This window comes from Cynocephalus volans, chromosome 16 (genome assembly GCF_027409185.1).
Source record: "Cynocephalus volans isolate mCynVol1 chromosome 16, mCynVol1.pri, whole genome shotgun sequence".
NCBI classification, from domain to species: Eukaryota; Metazoa; Chordata; class Mammalia; order Dermoptera; family Cynocephalidae; genus Cynocephalus; species Cynocephalus volans.
The window spans coordinates 16,378,539-16,398,338 of record NC_084475.1 but is presented as its reverse complement, the minus strand read 5'-3'; the positions used below and the strand labels follow the sequence as shown (position 1 = coordinate 16,398,338).

General features: G+C 48.6%; 1 protein-coding gene across 2 annotated transcripts in view; it reads right to left on the bottom strand.

Annotated features, from left to right (window-relative positions):
- UNK (unk zinc finger) overlaps positions 1-19,800 on the bottom strand; it is a 32,148-nt gene that overhangs the window by 3,466 nt on the left and 8,882 nt on the right. Inside the window, exons 2-13 of one of the 2 annotated variants that reach the window (XM_063080611.1) lie at positions 9,805-10,014; positions 8,631-8,807; positions 8,337-8,467; positions 7,645-7,780; positions 6,979-7,096; positions 5,912-5,996; positions 4,341-4,483; positions 3,702-3,902; positions 3,031-3,096; positions 2,361-2,535; positions 1,182-1,283; positions 858-1,046 (exon numbers count right to left, since the gene is read on the bottom strand). In XM_063080611.1, the coding sequence (XP_062936681.1) occupies positions 858-1,046; positions 1,182-1,283; positions 2,361-2,535; positions 3,031-3,096; positions 3,702-3,902; positions 4,341-4,483; positions 5,912-5,996; positions 6,979-7,096; positions 7,645-7,780; positions 8,337-8,467; positions 8,631-8,807; positions 9,805-10,014 (1,733 nt within the window). The remainder of the gene's footprint in view (positions 1-857; positions 1,047-1,181; positions 1,284-2,360; positions 2,536-3,030; positions 3,097-3,701; positions 3,903-4,340; positions 4,484-5,911; positions 5,997-6,978; positions 7,097-7,644; positions 7,781-8,336; positions 8,468-8,630; positions 8,808-9,804; positions 10,015-19,800) is intronic. The other variant, XM_063080612.1, reaches the window with a different exon arrangement.

Genomic DNA, 19,800 nt, shown 5'->3' with positions numbered 1-19,800 from the left:
TGGGAATGAGATTAGGGAAGCCCCCAAACCTGAGTGGAACATAAAAGGAAGGGCTCTCAGTCCCTTGGTCTGATCAGGATGCACAGTGTCCGCAGGGGAGGGCATTTCTGGTCTCTTCCAATAGCTGCTGGGAGAGCAGGAAGTGAGAGGGGCAGCCACTGTGTACTGAGAGGCAGGGTGCTGGGCGCTGTGCTAAGTGCTTTACATCCATTCCTTGGAACAATCCTGCAGGCCCCCAAACAAAAGGAGATGAGCAACCTGCCCATAGTGGCCAAGCCTATAGGTTTCCGTGTCACACTTCTAGCCACTACACCTGCAGTACCCTCTGGAACCCCCAGTCCACACCGGTCTAATTCTGTGTTGGGCAAACAGCCTTCTGGGATAGATCTAGGTCTCCCTGGTGCCTATGCCTGCGAGGAAAGGCATCACGAGCCTAGTGTGAGCATGTTCTGACTTCTCCCTTGGAGCTTGGGTGACTGGGCAAAGCTGAACCACACTGTGATGAAGTGCAGCCCTCAGCCCTGGCGACTCCGAGACTGCTGCTCTCATGGCCCGGGCCCTGGGCCTGGCGCTTCACTCATACCATTCTGCATAATCCTCACAGCAATCTCAAGAGGTGGGTGCTGTCATTACACCCATTTCACAGCAGAGGGCACTAGGGCAGAGAAGCTAAATCATTTGCCCAGGGTCACACAGGTAGAGCTGATACAGCAGGAGCCTGACTCTGCCTCCTTTCCCAAAGCCCCTGCTTTAGCCTCTAGCCTGGGTGACTGGCCGTAGACAGCGCAGCCAAAGGCAGGTTCTAAAAGCCCGGGTTCCCACCCCAGGTCTCCTCAGTGAACCATACCCTCTCTTACCCAAAGATCCATGTGATGCTGAGGTCCCCAAAAATGTGTTTTCTGACTGGCTCAGGTGGCCTTGGGGCTGTTGCAGGAAGTGTGAGGAAAGGCTGACTGGAGGGGATGGGGATGCTGAGTGGAAGGAGGCAGAGCTGCCCAGGGAGCCAGGGATGTTCACAGGTGCAGAGCTCTGCAGCAAACTGCCACCTGCAAGAGAGGCCCAGGAAGATGGGCTGGGTAAGAGCAGCACAAGCTACATGCACCACATCGAGCAGGGGACACAGGCCAGGCAGGACCCCTGGGAGCCCTCCCGGGCCACCCTGCCCATCCACTACCCAGTACCGATTGTGATGCTGCCTGGGTGGGGCACTGTGCTGTTATCAAAAGTCTTCTCCAGGGCGGCCACCCCAAATTCATTTAGGTCCAGATCATCCAAAGCAGATTCTAGGGACAGAGTGATCAGGACGTGAGTCCCCTTGCCTCCCGGGGCCCACATCCCAGGGTCCAGACCCCACCTAACCTTCACCACCTCCTCCCCTCCCCTGCTCCTGCTGCATCTTCAAGCTCAAGCCACACTGGACCTGTGCTCTCTCAAGCCTCTCTGTGCCTTTGCTGCTCCCTCGGTCAACACTGACCCCTGGGGCTGTCTGCCAGTGAAGTCAGGCCCAAATGTCTCTTTCTGAAGCCTTCTTTGATACTCCCAGGAGGAATCAAGTCCCAATCCAGGGTCCCTGTCTCTGACAGGTCTTGCCTCCTGATGATGCAGCCCATGGGTCTCACCCCTGAGCTGAGGGTGGGCAGGTCTCTATGCCCTCAGCAGCTAATGCATGTAGGTTTTCTGCCCTCTGCTAAACTGGACCGGGAGGGTAGAAATAGTTTCCCTCCTAGAGGGCAGGAACAGCATGTCTCCCCAGGGCCTGTCATAGGATCTGGTACAAATTGGGAACCCATAAATGAGTGCTGAAAGAAAGGGGCAATGACTTCTAATGGCTGGAATTCTGAGGACAGTTGTGCAGGTTGTTCACTACACAAGGACACCTAGTGAGAGAATTGATGGGGACTGAATGAAGTATGTCTTTTTTTTTTTTTTTTTAAAGCTGACCGGTAAGGGGATCTTAACCCTTGACTTGGTGTTGTCAGCACCACGCTCTCCAAGTGAGTGAACCGGCCATCCTTATATGGGATCCGAACCCGGGGCCTTGGTGTTATCAGCACCACACTCTCCCGAGTTAGCCACGGGCCGGCCCGAATGAAGTATGTCTTAAGATAAGACTGTACCTGCCCAGGAGAAAAAGGCGCCTCTTTCTAATTTGCATGAAAGATCTACGAGGGCTCGTCTTGGCTCTACACCTTGGGCTCATTTTCCCTTTAGTTCAAGGGGCTCAAAGTGCCCACCCTTTGACTCCCCCAAAACAGATGTCTAAGGTCACTGGTGTGCTGATTTGAGTCTCACTTCAGAGACATGGGTGTTCCTGACTCCAGATGCAGTCCTGGGCTTGCAAACAGCAATGGCCTATTTACCTATGACTGACTCTACCGTGTCGCTGGTGGGGTAGAAGGGCAGAGCATTTGCATTCATGCCAGGGACGCTGCTGGTGCCCGCGGGGCTAGGGGGTGTAGCTGCCAGGCTGGAGGTGATACTAGAAGAGATGCTTGAGGTCAGGGGGCTGCCCACAGGGAGGATGGCCAGCATGTCCTGCAACGAGAGAGTGAAGAAAGACAATGGGATGCCCGCGTATGGAGGCCGTGGCCAGAGCTGGAGCCGGGCGAGGCGGAGCAAAAGGAAACAGCACATTCCAGCTGTCGTTGGGCTGCCCCCATGCCCAGAGAGCCCTGCCCACCCAACACCTTGTTGAGAAGCTAAAGTTGGAGCGCTGTGGCTTGGAGGCTGCCAGGCCCGCTCACCCCCAAAGCCCTGCGGCAGGGAAAGGGAAAAGTGAGTGCAGTGCCTGGCATGGCACAGATGTCCAGTGGTATTTTTTTGACTGACTGATGAGTTAGTCTAGGAGGTAAGGGGCTCCAGAGCCTGACACCTACTCTCTCTGGATTTGGGGCTGGGGCCCCACCTTAGTCCTACTCTTATCTTATGGGCAAAGTGGTGTCCCCCACTCCCTGAAGCCTCCTGGGGTTCTGGGCCTGTCCCACTCACAGCAGGTGCCAGAAGGAGAGGGAGGGGCTGGGAGCTTTATACCTGTTTGGGCTGAAGCAGAGGTTGCTCTTGACTTCTGGGCTCTAGTGAATGAGATTTTAATTTGGCCTGAGAGAGAAAAGTCAGGGAGCAGAGATAACTGTGAATCCAGCAGTCCACCAGAACCTGCCATGGCTCGCTAAGGCTGCAGGTACTAGGGGGCAGGTGGTATAGCCATCTGTCACCTGCCATGTAGTCCCCCTCTACACATACACACCCTTCTCCCTCTCCATCCCTGTCCCTTACCCTACCCTAAGCAGGCAGCTGCTCCTCTCCTCCCAGGTGACTGTAAGCCTCAAATGAAGTCCAGAAACTTTCTCTCCAAGCTCAGTTAGGGACCCCCTCCATCATGCACCCCCAAGCCCTCCCAGTCTATCAACGCAGCATAGGGCAGGACTGCTCCATAGGCAGGAATCCTGCTCCTCTATTAACCAGCTCTGTGACACTGAGGAAGTTACTTAGTCTCTCCATCTTTCCTGTCCTCAGCTGTCAAATGGGATGACATCACTCACTCTGCTCAGTCCTGAACAGGCTGAGGACAGGAGAGTCCTAGCTCCCAATCATCCTCCCCAAAGCTAGGCCAGGACACTCCTCCAAGCTTCTCTTGCCCCATGCAGGATAAGGATAACCTCACTGGGCTCTAAGCATCCTCTGCTACCCCTCTCATCCCTTACCTGGCATTTGAAATTTTTCAGGTACTCGGCTCCCACCTGGTCTTCCCTCTCGAAGCCAGGAGCCTTCTTATAGCTGCCAGGGGCAAGGCCAGATTCCCCAGGGAAGACAATGCCCTCCAGGTTTGGGGGCTTCCTGATGGAGCCCGGCGGGGAGCCACAGAGGTTAGATGGGCTGCCTAGGCTGCTGTTTCTACAGAGGAGCTGCAGAGGAGGAAGGGAGTGAGCCGGTGGGCATAACACGGGCTGGGTGCATAGCCCATCCTCTGCCCACTCCTCAGAGGGAGACTCTTCCGCAAGGGGCTCAGTTGTATTTTCATCTGCCAGTGGGCAGCAACAACTACTCAGGGACCCTTGGACCTCATGAGGGAACTGAAGAAGAGGAGGAGTGACACAAGGCTTGTGCCCCTTCAACCAGCCCTACCCAGGTTTATCAACACAGGCTCAGGAGATCCTCCACCCCCGCCTCAGCTTTTGACAGAAATGAACCCTGGGGCAGGAAAGGCAGAACCCCTTGGCCTGAGAACATATACCAGGGCCTCTTCCCCAAACACAGGCTGAGAGGGCCTGGGAGGCATGAGAGGCAGGTGTTGGCTCCTGGGCAGGCATGGTGTCCACCCACTCCCCAGGACAAGCACGTACGGCGCTGAGGTCAGGGGCATGCGGGCTGGAGGGGCTCACAGGCACCGAGTCTCCGGCAGCAGATGGCATGTACAAGACGGGACCCGGCTGGGTGGGGCTGGACACAGCTGAGGAAGGCTGTAGGTCATCACTTAGGGGTGGCTCTGCAAGAGATGGAGGCAGGCAGGGGTCAGCAGGCTCCTGAGCCAGTTCTTGTCCTGCAAAAATGCTCCTAGGTCTCTTCCAAAGGAGACCAGGCATCCCCCCACACATAAAGAGAAGATTCCTCCCTCATTTCTGTTAACATCTTGTCTTGTGCACTTACTATGTGCCAGGCGCTATGCCAGCACTTTGCATGAATTGTGAATCTTCACAAAGACCAGAAGATCCAGGTAATATGGTCTCCATCTTATAGATAAGGAAATTAAGGATCAGGGAGGTAAGATAAATCTACCTAGGCAACAGAGCTAGGAAACATATGAGCTGGGGTTTGAACGCCAATCTGTATGACCCCAAAGCCTGAACTATTCCTCACTTCTCTGGGCTGTCTCAGTTGGCAGTCCCAGTGCCCATGGCGGTGGGCCACCTCTGCACCAAGAATATACTTGTCCCTTCTGGGGCCCTCAGTTTATTTTTCACACTCAGCTCAGAGATAGGGCCTGAGCCTGGAAAAGAGTTAAGGAGAACCAAAGCAGTGGCCTGGGGTGGAAATAGGTGTTAACTTGAGCTCCATCTCTGAGATTGGCAGTGGCAAGCTGGAGTGTGATGCTGAGGATGTAGACCTGTGCTGTCCCACATGGCAGCCACAAGCACACAAGGCTGTCGAGCACTTGAAATGTTCTGGTCTGAATGAAATGTGCTGTAGGTATCGAAATACATATAGGATCTCAAAAACTTAGTATAATAAAAAAGGTTTCAGTTGGTTAGAGCACAGTGCTGATAACACCAAGGTCTAGGGTTCAATCCCTGTACCAGCCAGCTGCCAAATAAAGAAAAAAAAAAGGAAAAAGAAAGAAGGTAAAATGTTTTGATAATTTTTTATATTGATTACTTATTGAAATAATATTTTATATTGAGCTAAATAAAAATGTTAAAATTATTTTAACCTGTTTCTTTTGCCTTTTTTTTTTTTTTAAACATGGTTAAAGTGTTTTTAACTTTGAAATGACATATGGGGACACACTATACTTTGACTGCACAGGCTCTAGACACCTGAGCAGGGCTCAGTGGGAAAGAGCTCTGTATTTCATTAGTGATGCCTGCTGTGGATGTGACTCGGAGTGGCTGGTGGGATTTGCCAAGTCGGCTATGGGAGGCACAGTGCCTCAAACCCTGCCTGGGACTGTAAGTGCCTGACCAGGGGGGCAGTCCCTGCAGTCTCTATCTCACGACCTTAGAAGCTCCAAGACTTCAAGGCCAGTTCCAGAGAGGTGAGGGGAATAGAACTTCCAGTGCAGACAAGGCCTGCTGCTGGCAAACAAGGACTCCTATGCACGGCATGCTGACAGGGTGGCCCCTGCCTCAGCCTGAGCAGATGCTTAGGGGAGGGAAGGGTGGAAAGGTCACTGCCACATGGCAATGGAACAGCATACGTTCTACGTGGGCAAAGGCGCAGAAAGGTCCTCGGGGACAGCTGCCCGACTGCTGCATGTCGTTGCACTTGGTGGATTTGTAGATCTGGAGGGGGCAGAGCAGAGGCAGGTCAGGCTTGGGCCAAGAGGGAAGGGCAGGCTCCCCCTCCTCTGCATGAATGGGCTAGCTTAGTGATCTCTTCCTGTCTCCCCCCATTCTACTCCACTCCCCTGTCTCTCCCTACTGACTTCTTACTCAAACTCTTGAGGTAGCCCACTGCCATCCCCACTGCCACCAACATGCCCTCCCTTCCAGCATCACAGGTCCCACCAGCCCTCACAAAGGGATCCTCTCCATGCTGCTCTTCACTCATGGTCTTGGCCAGGACTGTGCCTCCAAGTATGTCTCCTGAACATTAAGTGAGCCAAGATCTCACGCAGCACACAGTCACCCCCTCAACACACCCTTGCCAGGGCACCCTAGGTGGTAATCTACACTGGGTCTAACTTTCTAGTCTCCGATCTGCAGCCACATGAAGGTAGTATCTATTCATGTGTCTATCTCAGAGTGTCCTGGCTTCCATGGAACCAGGGACAGCATGCACCTCCCTGTACCCTGCACAAGACCTAGGCACACTGATAGGGCCCAGGGCCACATTATGGGGCCAGTAGGCCAGGGAACTGCATCAGGGAGGTTGCTAATACCCTAGGTTCTGATCTGGGACAGGAAAGCTGGAAGAGGCTCTTTATTTTTTAAATCCTGGTGTCACTGAATTATAAGCACCATGAGTGGCCAAAGCCCACAACGGCCATGTCACACGCTCAGTCCACACCCTCCCTGTCAGGCCTGGGGGAAACAAAACTGGAAGCAGAGGGATGCCTGGTAAGTGTGAGCTCAGAATGAGAGAAGCTGCTGAACTGGGGCTCCTCTAGGCACTGCTGGGGGGAGCCCATGGCTATGAATCCCTCTTCCAGGATGGTGTCAGGATTGGCTCTGCCACCATCTGCCCTGACCTTCCTTGCCTCTCTCCTTGCTTCCCAAAGGGGCCACACAAAGCCACCCCTCCACCCCTGCTCCGAAGGCCCACCTCCGGGTGGAACTGCTGCTCCGTGCGGGTGTGGCAGTACTGGCAACCATCTCCGTTCTCACATTTGCCGGGGTCTCCCCACTCATCTCCATGTTTGACATTTGGACAAGGAGATGACCTGATCCGACAAAAGTGTGGGTCAGACAAAGGCAAGAGAGGATGAACTGGAGGCCTAGTGCCACCTGGATCCCTGCTCAGGGCCCATCTCTGGTCTCACAGGGACAGATGCAGAAATGGAAAAGGCCAGCTGCAGAGTGAGGGTCTTACTAGGGCCAGAAGCCAGGCTGTTTCTCTGGCCCAGCCTGGCTGCATCACCAAAGACAGCCGGCCCTCCCAAGCACCACGCCAGCCCAAGAGAGTCAGGCTAGGGCCACAACCACTCTTTCTACACTGTGGCTGGGCCCTCCTCCTGCACATGCCCCTCAGGATCAGAACTGGAGGGGCCCCAGAGATTGTCTGACCAGGGTCCTCATTCATGCAAGAGGAGGACCCAGGCTCCCATGTTCAGCCACCTTTAACATTCCCTCCCCTTGAGCCTGGACCCTGCGATCTTGTAATCCCAGGGCTGGCCTCCCCACCTCCCTGAGAGCCACGGTGGTAGCAGCCTCCACCATGATCCCTTCCTTGCCACTCCCTCCCGTGGCAGGCCTCCTGGGGCCAAAGGACCTGTATTTGTGTTTCCGGGGGCTCCGCCGCCGGTCCTTGCTGTTGTGGTAGTAGGGACAGGCGTAGCCCTGGCGGCACAGCCGCGGGGGCTTCTTGCACGGCTCCGTCTTATAGTTCCCCAGCACATAAGCTGTCTCTGCACAGGGGGCCAGAGGGCAGCGGTCAGGCAAATGGAGCTGGAGCACCCCGAGAACAGCAGGAGTGGAGTGGAGGGAAGGGCAAGGAGAAGCCACTGGGAAGGGATCCAGGAGCTAGGGTTCCTGTGAGAGGTGTGAGCAGGGCCACCTCCTCACAGGCTATGGGCACACTGGGGAGGCCAACACCAAGATTGAGACCCAGGTGACACAAGGAAGACATCTCTCTCACTGGAGATACTCGCAGCTCACAGGGCAAAAAGGGCAGCCCCGTGAGGATCAGGAACACGCGCGTGTGTACTTATGCATGCGCTTGAGTGTGCATATGTGAAAGCCTGGAGGGATCTTGGGAATGCAGTGTATCTGGGAAAACTCCCCTCCAAGAGCCTCTTGAATGGAGGGTGTAAAGTGGGATAAGGGGCTGAGTGCCCTCCAGCAGAGCTGGATCTTCAGGTGGAGAACAGGTGAGCCAAGATCTAAGGACAGCTCTGGGCAGAAGAGGGGAGGGGGCAGATGTGTGGCAGGAGGGGGTCCGGCCATTTGTGTGGCCACAGGTACCTTGCCACCGAGGCTCCTCACTGAGGATTTTTTCTATCATGGCGTGGCTCGCAGCCCCAGCTGACTGGCCCTCTATGCTGCCCTCTACTGCGGTCTGGCCATTCTGCAAGGCCTCCATGGCCTGGAGCTCCCTGGGAGGAGAGGAAGGGAGAGAGGTCGAGGAGGGAGCATGAGGGGGCATGGCCATAGTGCCAGCCCTCCATTGCAGTCTGTGGTACTCACCGTCATCTGCAGCAAGGACCCTGCCCCAGACCCCAGGCTACCGCCATCAGCCCAGCCCAGCCCCCAGCCCACCTGATGTCGTAGACAGGGGAGCGGAGGTCATGGGGCCCATGAGCAAAAGCGCAGTGCAGGCCGTTTTTGGTGCAGTTGCCTTTTGAGTCTGTTTCGTGGATGCAGATTCCAGTTTTGTAGTAACGAAGGTGGTACCTGCGCTCAGTATCCCCTGTAGTCCTGTGCAGGAATGGGCACCTGGAACATGGTGGTGGGGACCACTCAACCTTGCCCCCTGCGCCTGGGCTACCCTCCCCACCCCTACCCTTCCCCCAACAGTTGAAGGGCTTTCACCATCATGGTGGATCAAGAAGAAAGGCAGTGATTAGCGCCCCTGCCACCATGGCTCCGCCCCTTGAGCACTGCAGCCTGAAGGGGGCGCAGTAAGACCTGCATTCCTGGGCTGCCCTGAAGATATGCTCCAGAGGCGGCACTCCTGGGTGGGACACACAGCTGGGAGAACAAATGCTGCCCAGACTGGAGGTCCTCAAAAAAGCAAATGATCTACTCAAAATGTGGGCACAGACCCTCATGCCCCGAGTGCTTCATTAGGCTGGGACAGAGTCAGCAAACCTTTGACCTCTGTAAAAAAATAGGGCCTGGTGCAGGGATGGTTCGGCAAGTCATACCCACAGGGCCCCCGAGGGGCCTCTCATCACCCTTCTGCAAGGCTGAAACAAATGACAAGCAGGGCCAAAGAATGTCCCTCTCACTGATGTCCCAGGTTTGCTACTTCCTTAGGTTTTTCATTAGTGCTGTGTCCTGTTCCTCTAGAGATTTGTGGTAAGGCATTTAGAGTCAGCAAATGGGGGAGCTGGTGAGGCTCTGTCTCTAAACCACTAGCCGTGGTGGGAGCTGCATGGGATGCAGTGGGTGTGGCAGGACAGGGTGAGGGTTCCTGTGACCTGCAGGGGAGGATGAAAGAAGGCTGAGGGAGCCACCTTGGTCAATATGTGGCCCCTCAGACTTAGCAGAAGAAAGGCCTGTTTTAGTTTTCCTAAAAGTGGTGAAAGGGAAAGAGTCTTCTTAACCCCCAAGGTGGGGTCTGAGTCTAGGTCCAGGAAGGTGGGATGGGCTACAGCCAGTCCTCGCAAAAGCAGCCTCTGGCTGGCTTCCCAGAATCTTCCTGGCCTATTCTGAGGGCATCAGACCCAGGAGACAGGGGGCTCCTCTGAGGGCAGGCTGGGGCACTCACTCGTCGCCCTCCGGGCAGAGGCCTGTAGCCTCGTCGTACTTGGTGCAGTAGACGTCAGGACTGTAGTTGAAGGTGCCGTCCCGTCGGCGGATGGACCGTCGGCGCCGCTGGTTCACGAAGTGCCAGTGGAAGCAGGTGTAGGGCCGATGCTGCGTGCATTTGTGTTGCACAAAGAGTGGGCACTGCTCTGTGCGGAATTCCTTCAGGTACCTGCAAAGAGACCCCGTGTGGGGCAGGCCGGGAGCAGAGAGTGAAGCCCCTTGCTTTCCAGCAAGAAGCTAGCCACCAAGTCCCCTGAGGGCCCTGCTCTGGGTTGTTAGTTTCATTGGGACACTAGGAGAGGACCAGAACTATGAGGCAGGACCTCAGCATTTGGACCTATACCAACATGCAGGTCCCAAGCCATCCTGAAAGGCAGGAACCACAGATCACAGGGTGCTCAGCAGCCAGCCATCTGCCAGTTGACAGGAGCAGCAACCTGACCTCAAACAACTGTCTGGGCTCAGAGTGTAGCCTGGATCTGGTGGGCACAGAACACAGGCCAAAGGATACAGCCCATATCTCTGGCTCATATCAAGACAGTCAGAGCCTCACTAGTCTGGTGTGGGGCAGGTAGGTCCAGGGCTCAGACTCTTCAGATAGGTTTTCTCTAATGCTAACGAAGAGTGCTGAGAAATACTGGGGGGCATGGGTGCGGCAGCCAGATGCTCCCTAAGGAGCACAAATGGGGGATAAAGGGGCAGTGAAGCCTCCAAACAGATCTTTGTCCTTCACTCAGCACATGCTTATTAAGCACCTACTAGGTGCAGGGATGGTGCTGAGCAATGAGGACTGAAGAAGGACCAGGTCCTTGTCCTTCCTTAGGAGGCTCACATTTCCATGAGAGACACACAATAGGAGGAATCAATCAAGTATGGAAAGGGTTATGAGGTAGGCTTGGTCAGGGTGCCTGGGGAACCCAAGAGGATCCTTGACCCTTGGAGGAAGGATAAAGGGGAGGTGCTAGTGGATGAAGAATTCAGGGAAGGGTGTTTTAGGCAAAGGGACCAAGAGTGTGCAAAGTCCCAAGAGCTCCAAGTATCTTTGTGGGACGTGAGTAGAGGAACTAGAAAAGGGAAATAAGGCTGAGGTGAAGGTGCAGGAGGCCAATTTCACGGGTATCATCTTTGGGCCCCAGGTACATTCTGAGACACAAGAAAGAAATCTGGAAGGCTCCCTAGAGCCTGATGCTTTCCTGTCCCCTGTGGCATTTGAACAAAAGGTCTTTCTTGCTGTCTCCCTCTCTGTCTGGTTAGACAGAAAGCTGTGCCGTCAGGCAGCACGCAGGTACCAAGCCCTGGCAGAGCTGGGACACTGATCCCTCTCCTGGGAAGCAGATACTCTTCGTGACTCTTTGGACCCATTAGGAGGCTAACTCAGGAGGTAACAGGTAGAACATGGAGAAAGGAAGAATTTTCATGAGGAGCAGGAAGAGTGAGGAGCAGTTAGGACCAGCAGATTACATACAGAACGCCCAGTTAACGTGGACTTCGGATAAAAAATAACTTTTTTTTATAGCATTAAGCATGTCCCAAATACTGAAGGGGACATACCTACTATACTAAAGAAATTATCCATTGACAGGCCAGCCCGTGGCTCACTTGGGAGAGCGTGGTGCTGACAACACCAAGTCAAGGGTTGAGATCCGCTTACCGGTCATCTTTATAAAAAAAAAAAAAAAAAAAAAAAGCCTTCGGCCTCCCCCAGTAGCCACTGATTAAACACCAACTATTTATTTATTTATTTATTTATTTATTTATTTTTATATAAGTCCTTTTAAGTCTTTATATATAGGTTATATGCACATATCCACAAATAACAATAAGGGCACTGAAACAAGAAGCAAACAGCACTAACTTTGTGTGGCACACAAAATAAAATAGGTCTCAGCAACACAGACTAAGGGTGACTGCTGTTCCTTAATGCAGAGAAATTGTAAATTAATATTATGATCTATATTATATTAGTCATATATATTAATCTAAAAAAAGTTATACATACAGGGTATTTCAAAAAATTCGTGGAAAGATTCATATTATCCTTTAATTCTATTTCTCCATGAATTTTTTGAAATACCCTTAAACACCAACTATTTAGCCTGGCGTTCCTGGCTCTAACCCAATGCACTTTTCCAGTGTTTTTTCCCTTGATACCTCTCCATTCCAGCCAGTAAAACTGGACTCCAGGATGTCTTGCAAATAGATCTTTAACTTTCCTGCCTTTGTGCATGTCCCCTTCCTTACCTGTAGAAATCTTTCAAGGCTGAATTCGATGGTAATGAATCTTTTGACACCACCACCTCCATGAAGCCTTCCTTGACCTCCAATTATCTTCTTGTCCCCATTTAACAGCTATCATTCTCTAGGTTTTTACAGCACTTTTTTTTAGATATTTTCTATGGCCCCTATCCTGCACTGCCTATTAATAACATGTACATTTTTCTCTACAACTAGATTATAAATTCCTTGATCCCAAGCTCATAGGAACCAAGTATAGTGCCTTGAACAAGACAAGGTTAAAAAATAAAGCTTGAGCTGGCCAGTTAGCTCAGTTGGCTAGACTGCAGCTTTGTAACACCAGGATCAACAGTTTGATTCCCCATAATGGCCAGCCACCAAAAAAGAAAAAAAAAAAAAGTTTACTGAATGAATACATCAAGGAATGAAAAAGTCACAAAAAGAGCAAAGTCCACAAGGCTACACCAATAGGCTCATGATGCCACCACTCGGCAGACAGGTAGAAGCCTAATCCCATTCCCTTGTGAGAAGCACCACAGCACAGGTAACTTTTAACTCAGCAGACAGGGCCAGACTGTCCTGCAGAAAAGCCCCTCATGAGAGAAGGGGCTGAATCCAAGCACACAGAAAGCCCACTTTCAACTAACCATAATCAGATAACAGAAAATTCCCACCTTCTGCTTAAGTCACTAATGAAACTGTACCATCCCTTATCTAGGAACCAAAATGTTTGCTCAGAATTTCCCATTCTCCCTCTCCCCCTCCAACCTCATGCTAACAGGCAAGCAGTGCCCAAAGGCAGGGAGAAAACCACTTAGAAATCAGTCTTTTCTATGCTTTATGGATTGAAATGAAACATAAGTTTTCAGTGGAAATGTACAACTAACTCCATTAAGGTCCAATCCATCTTTCCATTTCAAAGGTCTGAAAACACAAGATCTAAGAAACTAAACAGGTTGAGAGCCACTCTTCAATCCATTCAGCTCTCAAAAAACCCAAGAAGTCCTAGGGTCTAAGCAGGGAGGGAAGACTCACCAGCCACCCTGTGCCCACTCCAACATCTGGGGAGGGGGAAGGGCCATAGGACTACACTCTTCACACCCCATCTCCCAGGAATACCCACACTCAAGGAAAAAAGCCAATAAACACTGACTAGCTTCGAACTGATGAGGCCTCAGCAACCTATAGGGGACAAGATGAGTCAAGAAACCACTCAGGCCCTGAGTAAATAAGCGCCATCAGAGAAAGCCACACCTTAGACCAAGAAGAGGGACCAACAAAGCCTGGAGGGACACGGCAACTGGCCGGAGCTTCACTTGGGCTGAGGAGGAGCACCTTCACACCTGCCCCACCGGGGCTGACTTTAAATCAAAGCTACCTTTTACTCCTTTTTAGGATATCACATTAATTATCCTACTGATAGTTTATTTATAAATGTAAGGGATTACGAAGGTAACATATCCACTCACAAAAAAAATCCAGAAAATGAAGAAAAGGGCAATATCACCCTTAATCTCACCATCTGCCTTTTGGTAAATTTTCTCCCAGTATTTTTACATAGATATAGTCACAAAGTATCATATTGCTAAACTGCTTTACAAAACTATTAAAACTCTTTTAAAACTTTTAAAATCAAATAAACACACACACCCATTTCTAAAAAAAAAAAAATCAATTAATTTATTTTCAACACTTATTGGGTTATCTTTACTTTCCAAAATTCTGAAAAACAGCAAAAGTCAGGCTACATGAAATCTAAATTCAATCACTCGCCCTACTAAACCAACAGTGGTAACTAAGGGATTAAGAATAAACTAGGTTGGGCCGGCCCGTGGCTCACTCGGTAGAGTGCGGTGCTGATAACACCAAGGCCATGGGTTCGGATCCTATATAGGGATGGCCGGTTGGCTCACTGGCTGAGCGTGGTGCTGACAACACCAAGTCAAGGGTTAAGATCCCCTTACCGGTCATCTTTTTAAAAAAAAAAAAAAAAGAATAAACTAGGTAAACTGTACCACCCTTAAGGAGGTGTTAAATCAAATGCTAAATTGTCAACAGCTGAATTTCCAGTTAATCTTTAAATCCTGTTCCAAGCTGTCTAACTTAATAGATTTATCAGTTGGGTGTTTCACTTCTCCTTCTGAGGAGCATATCAACACACTAAACAAACAGAAAAGTTTTAGAGATGACTCAGAAAAGCTATTGTGTGTACGTAAGTTTAGAAGCGCATGGGAGAAAGTAGCCGACGTTTTACTCTACATCTAGTTCCCCATTGCTTCTAGAATCTACATCTAGTTCCCCATTGCTTCTTGTTTAGCATGGCCTCAAGCTTACCTCCTTCCCTCCCCCCCACAACAAACTAAACTCTAGAGTAGGGGTGAGCAAACTTTTTCTGTAAAGGACCAGATAGTAAACATTTTAGACTTTGAGGGCCACAAGGCAAAACTGAGCATATTAGGTACTTACATATCGAGAGAAGAAAAATTTCCACAAATTATTTTTAACAAAATTCAAAATATAATTGACTACAATTTTTTTTGTAACACAGGACTACTAATAAAGAATGGATATTTGGGGGGGGATAACATTTTGCAAAGTTGGAGGATTTCTTTCACCAACACTGATTACAAATGATCATCTGTTAATATTGATTCTGTAATGAGATTTTACGTATTTCTTTTTGGGGGGGGGGGAACAGCTGGATAGCACTGGGATCCAAACCTATGACTTTGGTGTTATAAGGCTGTGCTCTAACCAAATGAGAATTTCATTTCTGAAAATGTCTTTTGACATAGATAGGTACTGCCAAATAGTATATCATTCCACAAACATATGATTTTTTTTTTTTTTTTTTTTTGAGAACAAACCCTTGTGTCGAGCATAGAGCACAGCAAGGGAGCTGCTCTGCTATGTACAAAACCCAGACCCAGAAGCAGGTCACCTATGAGTGGTGTAGCACCAGGTTCCCCAAGAATGAGTGTTGCATGACAGGCAAGGGGGCAGCTCCTTTCCAGCTGCTCCATTTCCCAGGATGAGGGGCTCTCTGCATCAGACCCTGGTCCCAGTGTGCAGCAGGCACAAGCATATGATTCTTTTTTTTAAAAAAAGATGACCAGTAAGGGGATCTTAACCCCTGACTTGGTGCTGTCAACACCACTCCCTATATAGGGACCTGAACCCGTGGCCTCGGTGCCATCAGCACCACACTCTCCCAAGCGAGCAACGGGCCGGCCCAACAAGCATATGATTCTAACTGAGCATATCTGGCTCTTAGATGAAATTTACAGAATTCTACTAGTCTTGATACTTCTTTTAATCACTTCCAATTAAAGGTTTGGTGTAGTCGTCAGTTGCACAGGTAAATGGATTTTGAAACATGGAAATTTCCTTTGCATTCACATCAAGATGCAAAATCACTGCTAGAAATAGTCTGCATTTGGAAAGTACATCTACAGTAAACTCGTGGAGGAATGGAGAGCCTACCTTTGTTTCCACTTTTGACAGGACAGGAAGTGTATAAGGCAGCTTAACATGACATCGCGATTCAAGCAATATTAGTCACCGAAATGACTTTACTGTATGTAGCATAAGGTCTGCATTAGCACTGACTGTTTTGCCTTGTAAATTTAGGTTGAATTCATCAAGAAATGTTATCAAGTCTGCAACAAAAGCTAATTTTCAAAGATATTCAGCATTCAATAGCAGTGGCTGAGAGAGATTCTTCTCATTCAGAAAAATTTCAATCTCAACCCCGGGGTCAAAAAATTGCAAGAAAACTTTACCACTGCTAAGACATCAAACTGCTGTATGGTAGGGCACATCACAATATTCAGCTTCTCTTTCTGACAACAATTCATGGAACTGATGATGGTTAAATCCACAAAAGCAAGTGAAATTCATCACTGACCTTAATAGTTCAATAACACATGATAAATTCAAATATTTTCAGCAAAGTACCTGCTGATGAATAATACAATGAATAACCATAGATTTTAAACCCCTTACATTTCATAAGCTTTGTAAATTTGTCCAATTATATCTTTTTCTGCTCCACACAAATTAGCAGGTTATACTTCAGGCTATACCAAAGCAGTGTTTTCTTAACTTTTTTGAAAATAGTCTCACCTGTAGTTGTTCCAACCAGACTATTCATAGAAGCTAATTCTTCAGTCACTTCAAACCTGGCATTGACTCCATGAATAAACAAAAACTAAATAGTAACATCTACTGACTCCTCAAGAGCCAAGTAAAACCACGTGAAATCATTTGCCTTGTTTTTCAATTGATTATCGATGTTGTTCCAAATGTTCTCAACATTTTGAGAACTGTTCTTGCTGAAAAGCTAACAGCTCTTAAGTTTGTTTTCTCTGGACACACTTCTGCTGCTGCAATCAAACACAATTTAATTAACTCAACATCAGTCAGTGACTTTCCTTGCTTAGCTAACAAAAGAGCCAGCTGGAAACTTACTTCAGTTGTAGCCTCATTTTCATTTTTTATTTTTGTGAAGAAATTCTGCTGTGATGAAATATTCTCTTTAGGGCTGGCCCGTGGCTCACTCGGGAGAGTGCGGTGCTGATAACACCAAGGCCGCAGGTTTGGATCCCTATATAGGGATGGCCGGTTGGCTCACTTGGGAGAGTGCGGTGCTGACAACACCAAGTCAAGGGTTAAGATCCCCTTACCGGTCATCTTTAAAAAAAAAAGAAGAAAAAGAAATATTCTCTTTTACATTTTCTATTTTTTCTGACCACTGCTTTCCTGTGAGTTGAGAATACTGTGATCACGAGTACCTGGTCTGGTAATACTGATGTATTCTTTCAGCACAGCTATTTTTTTTTCAAAAGATGACCGGTAAGGGGATCTTAACCCTTGACTTGGTGTTGTCAGCACCACACTCCTGAGCTAACTGGCCATCCCTATATAGGGATCCAAACCCGTGGCCTTGGTGTTATCAGCACCACACTCTCCCAAGTGAGCCACAGGCCGGCCCTCAGCACAGCTATCTTTGTTAAATGCTCTGCCACCAAATTTGGTAACAAAATAATCCACACTCCACTGTGCTTTAAAAGTGCGACATTCCAAGTCCAGTTTTCTCTTCCACTTGTTTGGCATGAGAGATATGCATGGGTAATAAAGAGTAAATAAAATGTGGTACGCTAATATACGCGGCACAGGAAACACTGCTGAGTACACCCAGCAGCAACGAAGAGTGGTGAGAGTGCCACATATGGTCCTTGTTGCAACTACTGAACTCTGCTGTTGTAGTGCACAAGCAGCAGATAACACGTAAATGAACAAGTGTGGGTTCAAATAAAGCTTTACTTACGGACTCTTTGAACTTCATATAATTTTCACATCATGAAATATTACTGAATCTTCTTCACCCATCAAAAACTTGTAAAACCCATTCTTAGCGCATGGGCTATACAGAAGCAGGTAGCAGGCTGGATTTGGCATGCAAACCATAGTTTGCTGACATCTGCTCTAAAAAGTTGGTACTCGGGCCGAGCCCGTGGCGCAGCACTGGGAGCGCAGCGACGCTCCCGCCGCGGGTTCGGATCCTATATAGGAATGGCCAGTGCACTCACTGCCTGAGTACCGGTCACGAAAAAGACAAAAAAAAAAAAAAAAAGTTGGTATTCCCCAACACATCACACCCTCACCTCACATCTCCATACTTTTGATCATGTCCTGTGTCACCCTTCTGGCTTCTCTGCCCTGAGGATTCCTTAACTGCCTCCCCAGTGTTGTTATTTGCCCCCTCTCCCATGTCTCTACTGCACTGTGTGAATACTGCTGGTACGACCCCTACTACAGTTGTAGCCCTGCACAGACGTGACCTATAGCAGATGCTCAAAACGTGTGCCAAAGGCAAAGCGAAAAGCACCCTACGTGGTGCAAGCCTGCACTCAGCAGCTCTGCACCAACGCAGCAAAATACAGAGAAACAACTCTACTCTCTGACTCATATGCTTCTCCTAGCAATTAAGAAACCATAACTTCTCTACCTACCTTCCACACAATGTCTGCTCAACCACGTTCCTCACCTGAATACTGAAATTGAGATCTCTGGCCTCATATCCAGAGCAGAAAGTGAGATGGCTGGCACTCAGCTCCTGATTGTTCCTGGGAAAGTGTGGAGACCGCTACAGATGTATTAAATCCCTTTTTCTGTTCTTCCAACAACTAGGGGGTATTATGATGGGTAGGTACAAAATAAAGATATATTAAGAGAAAAAATAAAATTATGTACCTGGCCTATAATTAAGTAAACCATATGCAGAAAGAAAAACTAGAAGGAAAAATCCATCCAATATTATTGACATTGGGGGTTATGTTACCTTTTCTGTAATTCTGATTCATTTCTTTTAGAATTCAAAACCAAAAATTTGTTAGGAAAGAAATCCATGGTGTTAATGACAACTTGACAGGGAATCTATCCTGATCCAAAATTAAAGGGAAGGGCCAGCCCGTGGCTCACTTGGGAGAGTGTGGTGCTGATAACACCAAGGCCACAGGTTCAGATCCCTATATAGGGATGGCCGGTTAGCTCACTTGGGAGAGTGTGGTGCTGACAACACCAAGTCAAGGGTTAAGATTCCCTTACCAGTCATCTTTTAAAAAAAAAACAAAAAATTAAAGGAAAGATATGTGTTGCTAATGAGCCAGAAGAGCCCCTTCAAGTTATAAATGAATGTGGTAATCTTTTTGTAAAGTGAATGACTGTTTCAATAGCATCCTGTCATCTATGATTTGTAAAATCTGATTTGGACACATCTATAGATTTGAATAATAAGGCGAACAGGCAAGGCAGTGATGGTCTCCGGAGAACTAAGACAAACCAACAGAAAAAGATGGTGCTGCAATCCTGAATTTGCTCAGGACTTAGTAAATCCCAATACGCACAGCAAACAGCAAGATGTACCACCAAAAAGGTGCAAGACTGAGCCAACAGAATACACTCACTCCAAATGTGCCTCAGTTTTAAAGCTGGAGGGGCCAGTGAGGAAGCTCCTGCTCTGGAGGAGACTGCTGCTCTTCTGGCCAGAGATCTGGCAACTTGATAGATCTGCCCATATCCCTAATAAACCACCAATGCTCATCTTTATTATAGCTGGCCTTATGAAAAAATTTCTTCTTTTTCAACAAATATACATAAGCTTTAACATGAAAATGGGATCTTAAAATGCAAGAAATGGCCCTGATCTTAAACATTCTTTGTTGAAATTTAACCACAATGATAGGATTCTGCAACTAGCACCGAAGGGAAGAAAACAAAAAAACCCAGTCATTGTTTAAGATTATATTGTAGTACCCAAAGGTTCAAATGACACTTATCCATAACCTACTGTTTTCCATACTAATATTAATCCTACTAGCTACTTCTTTTCTACACTATACATAATTCCTAAAAAGAAATTTAGTTATAGAGCTGGCTCATAGTTTACGGCTTATCAGAGAGACTTTTCATTTTAAATTTGAGAATAAAATATCTAACTTTAAAGAGAATATTATAAGAGCATACAAGCAGTGGATTAGAATTCTAAATTATTTATCCAAGTACATACATTCTGTTTTGACACCAAACATGACCCAGAAGCCATACAACTTTGTAACAATAACCACACCAGTGGAGTTATCAAAAAATGGCTTTTAAAAATCAAGGCCAGGGCCGGCCCGTGGCTCACTCAGGAGAGTGCGGTGCTGATAACACCAAG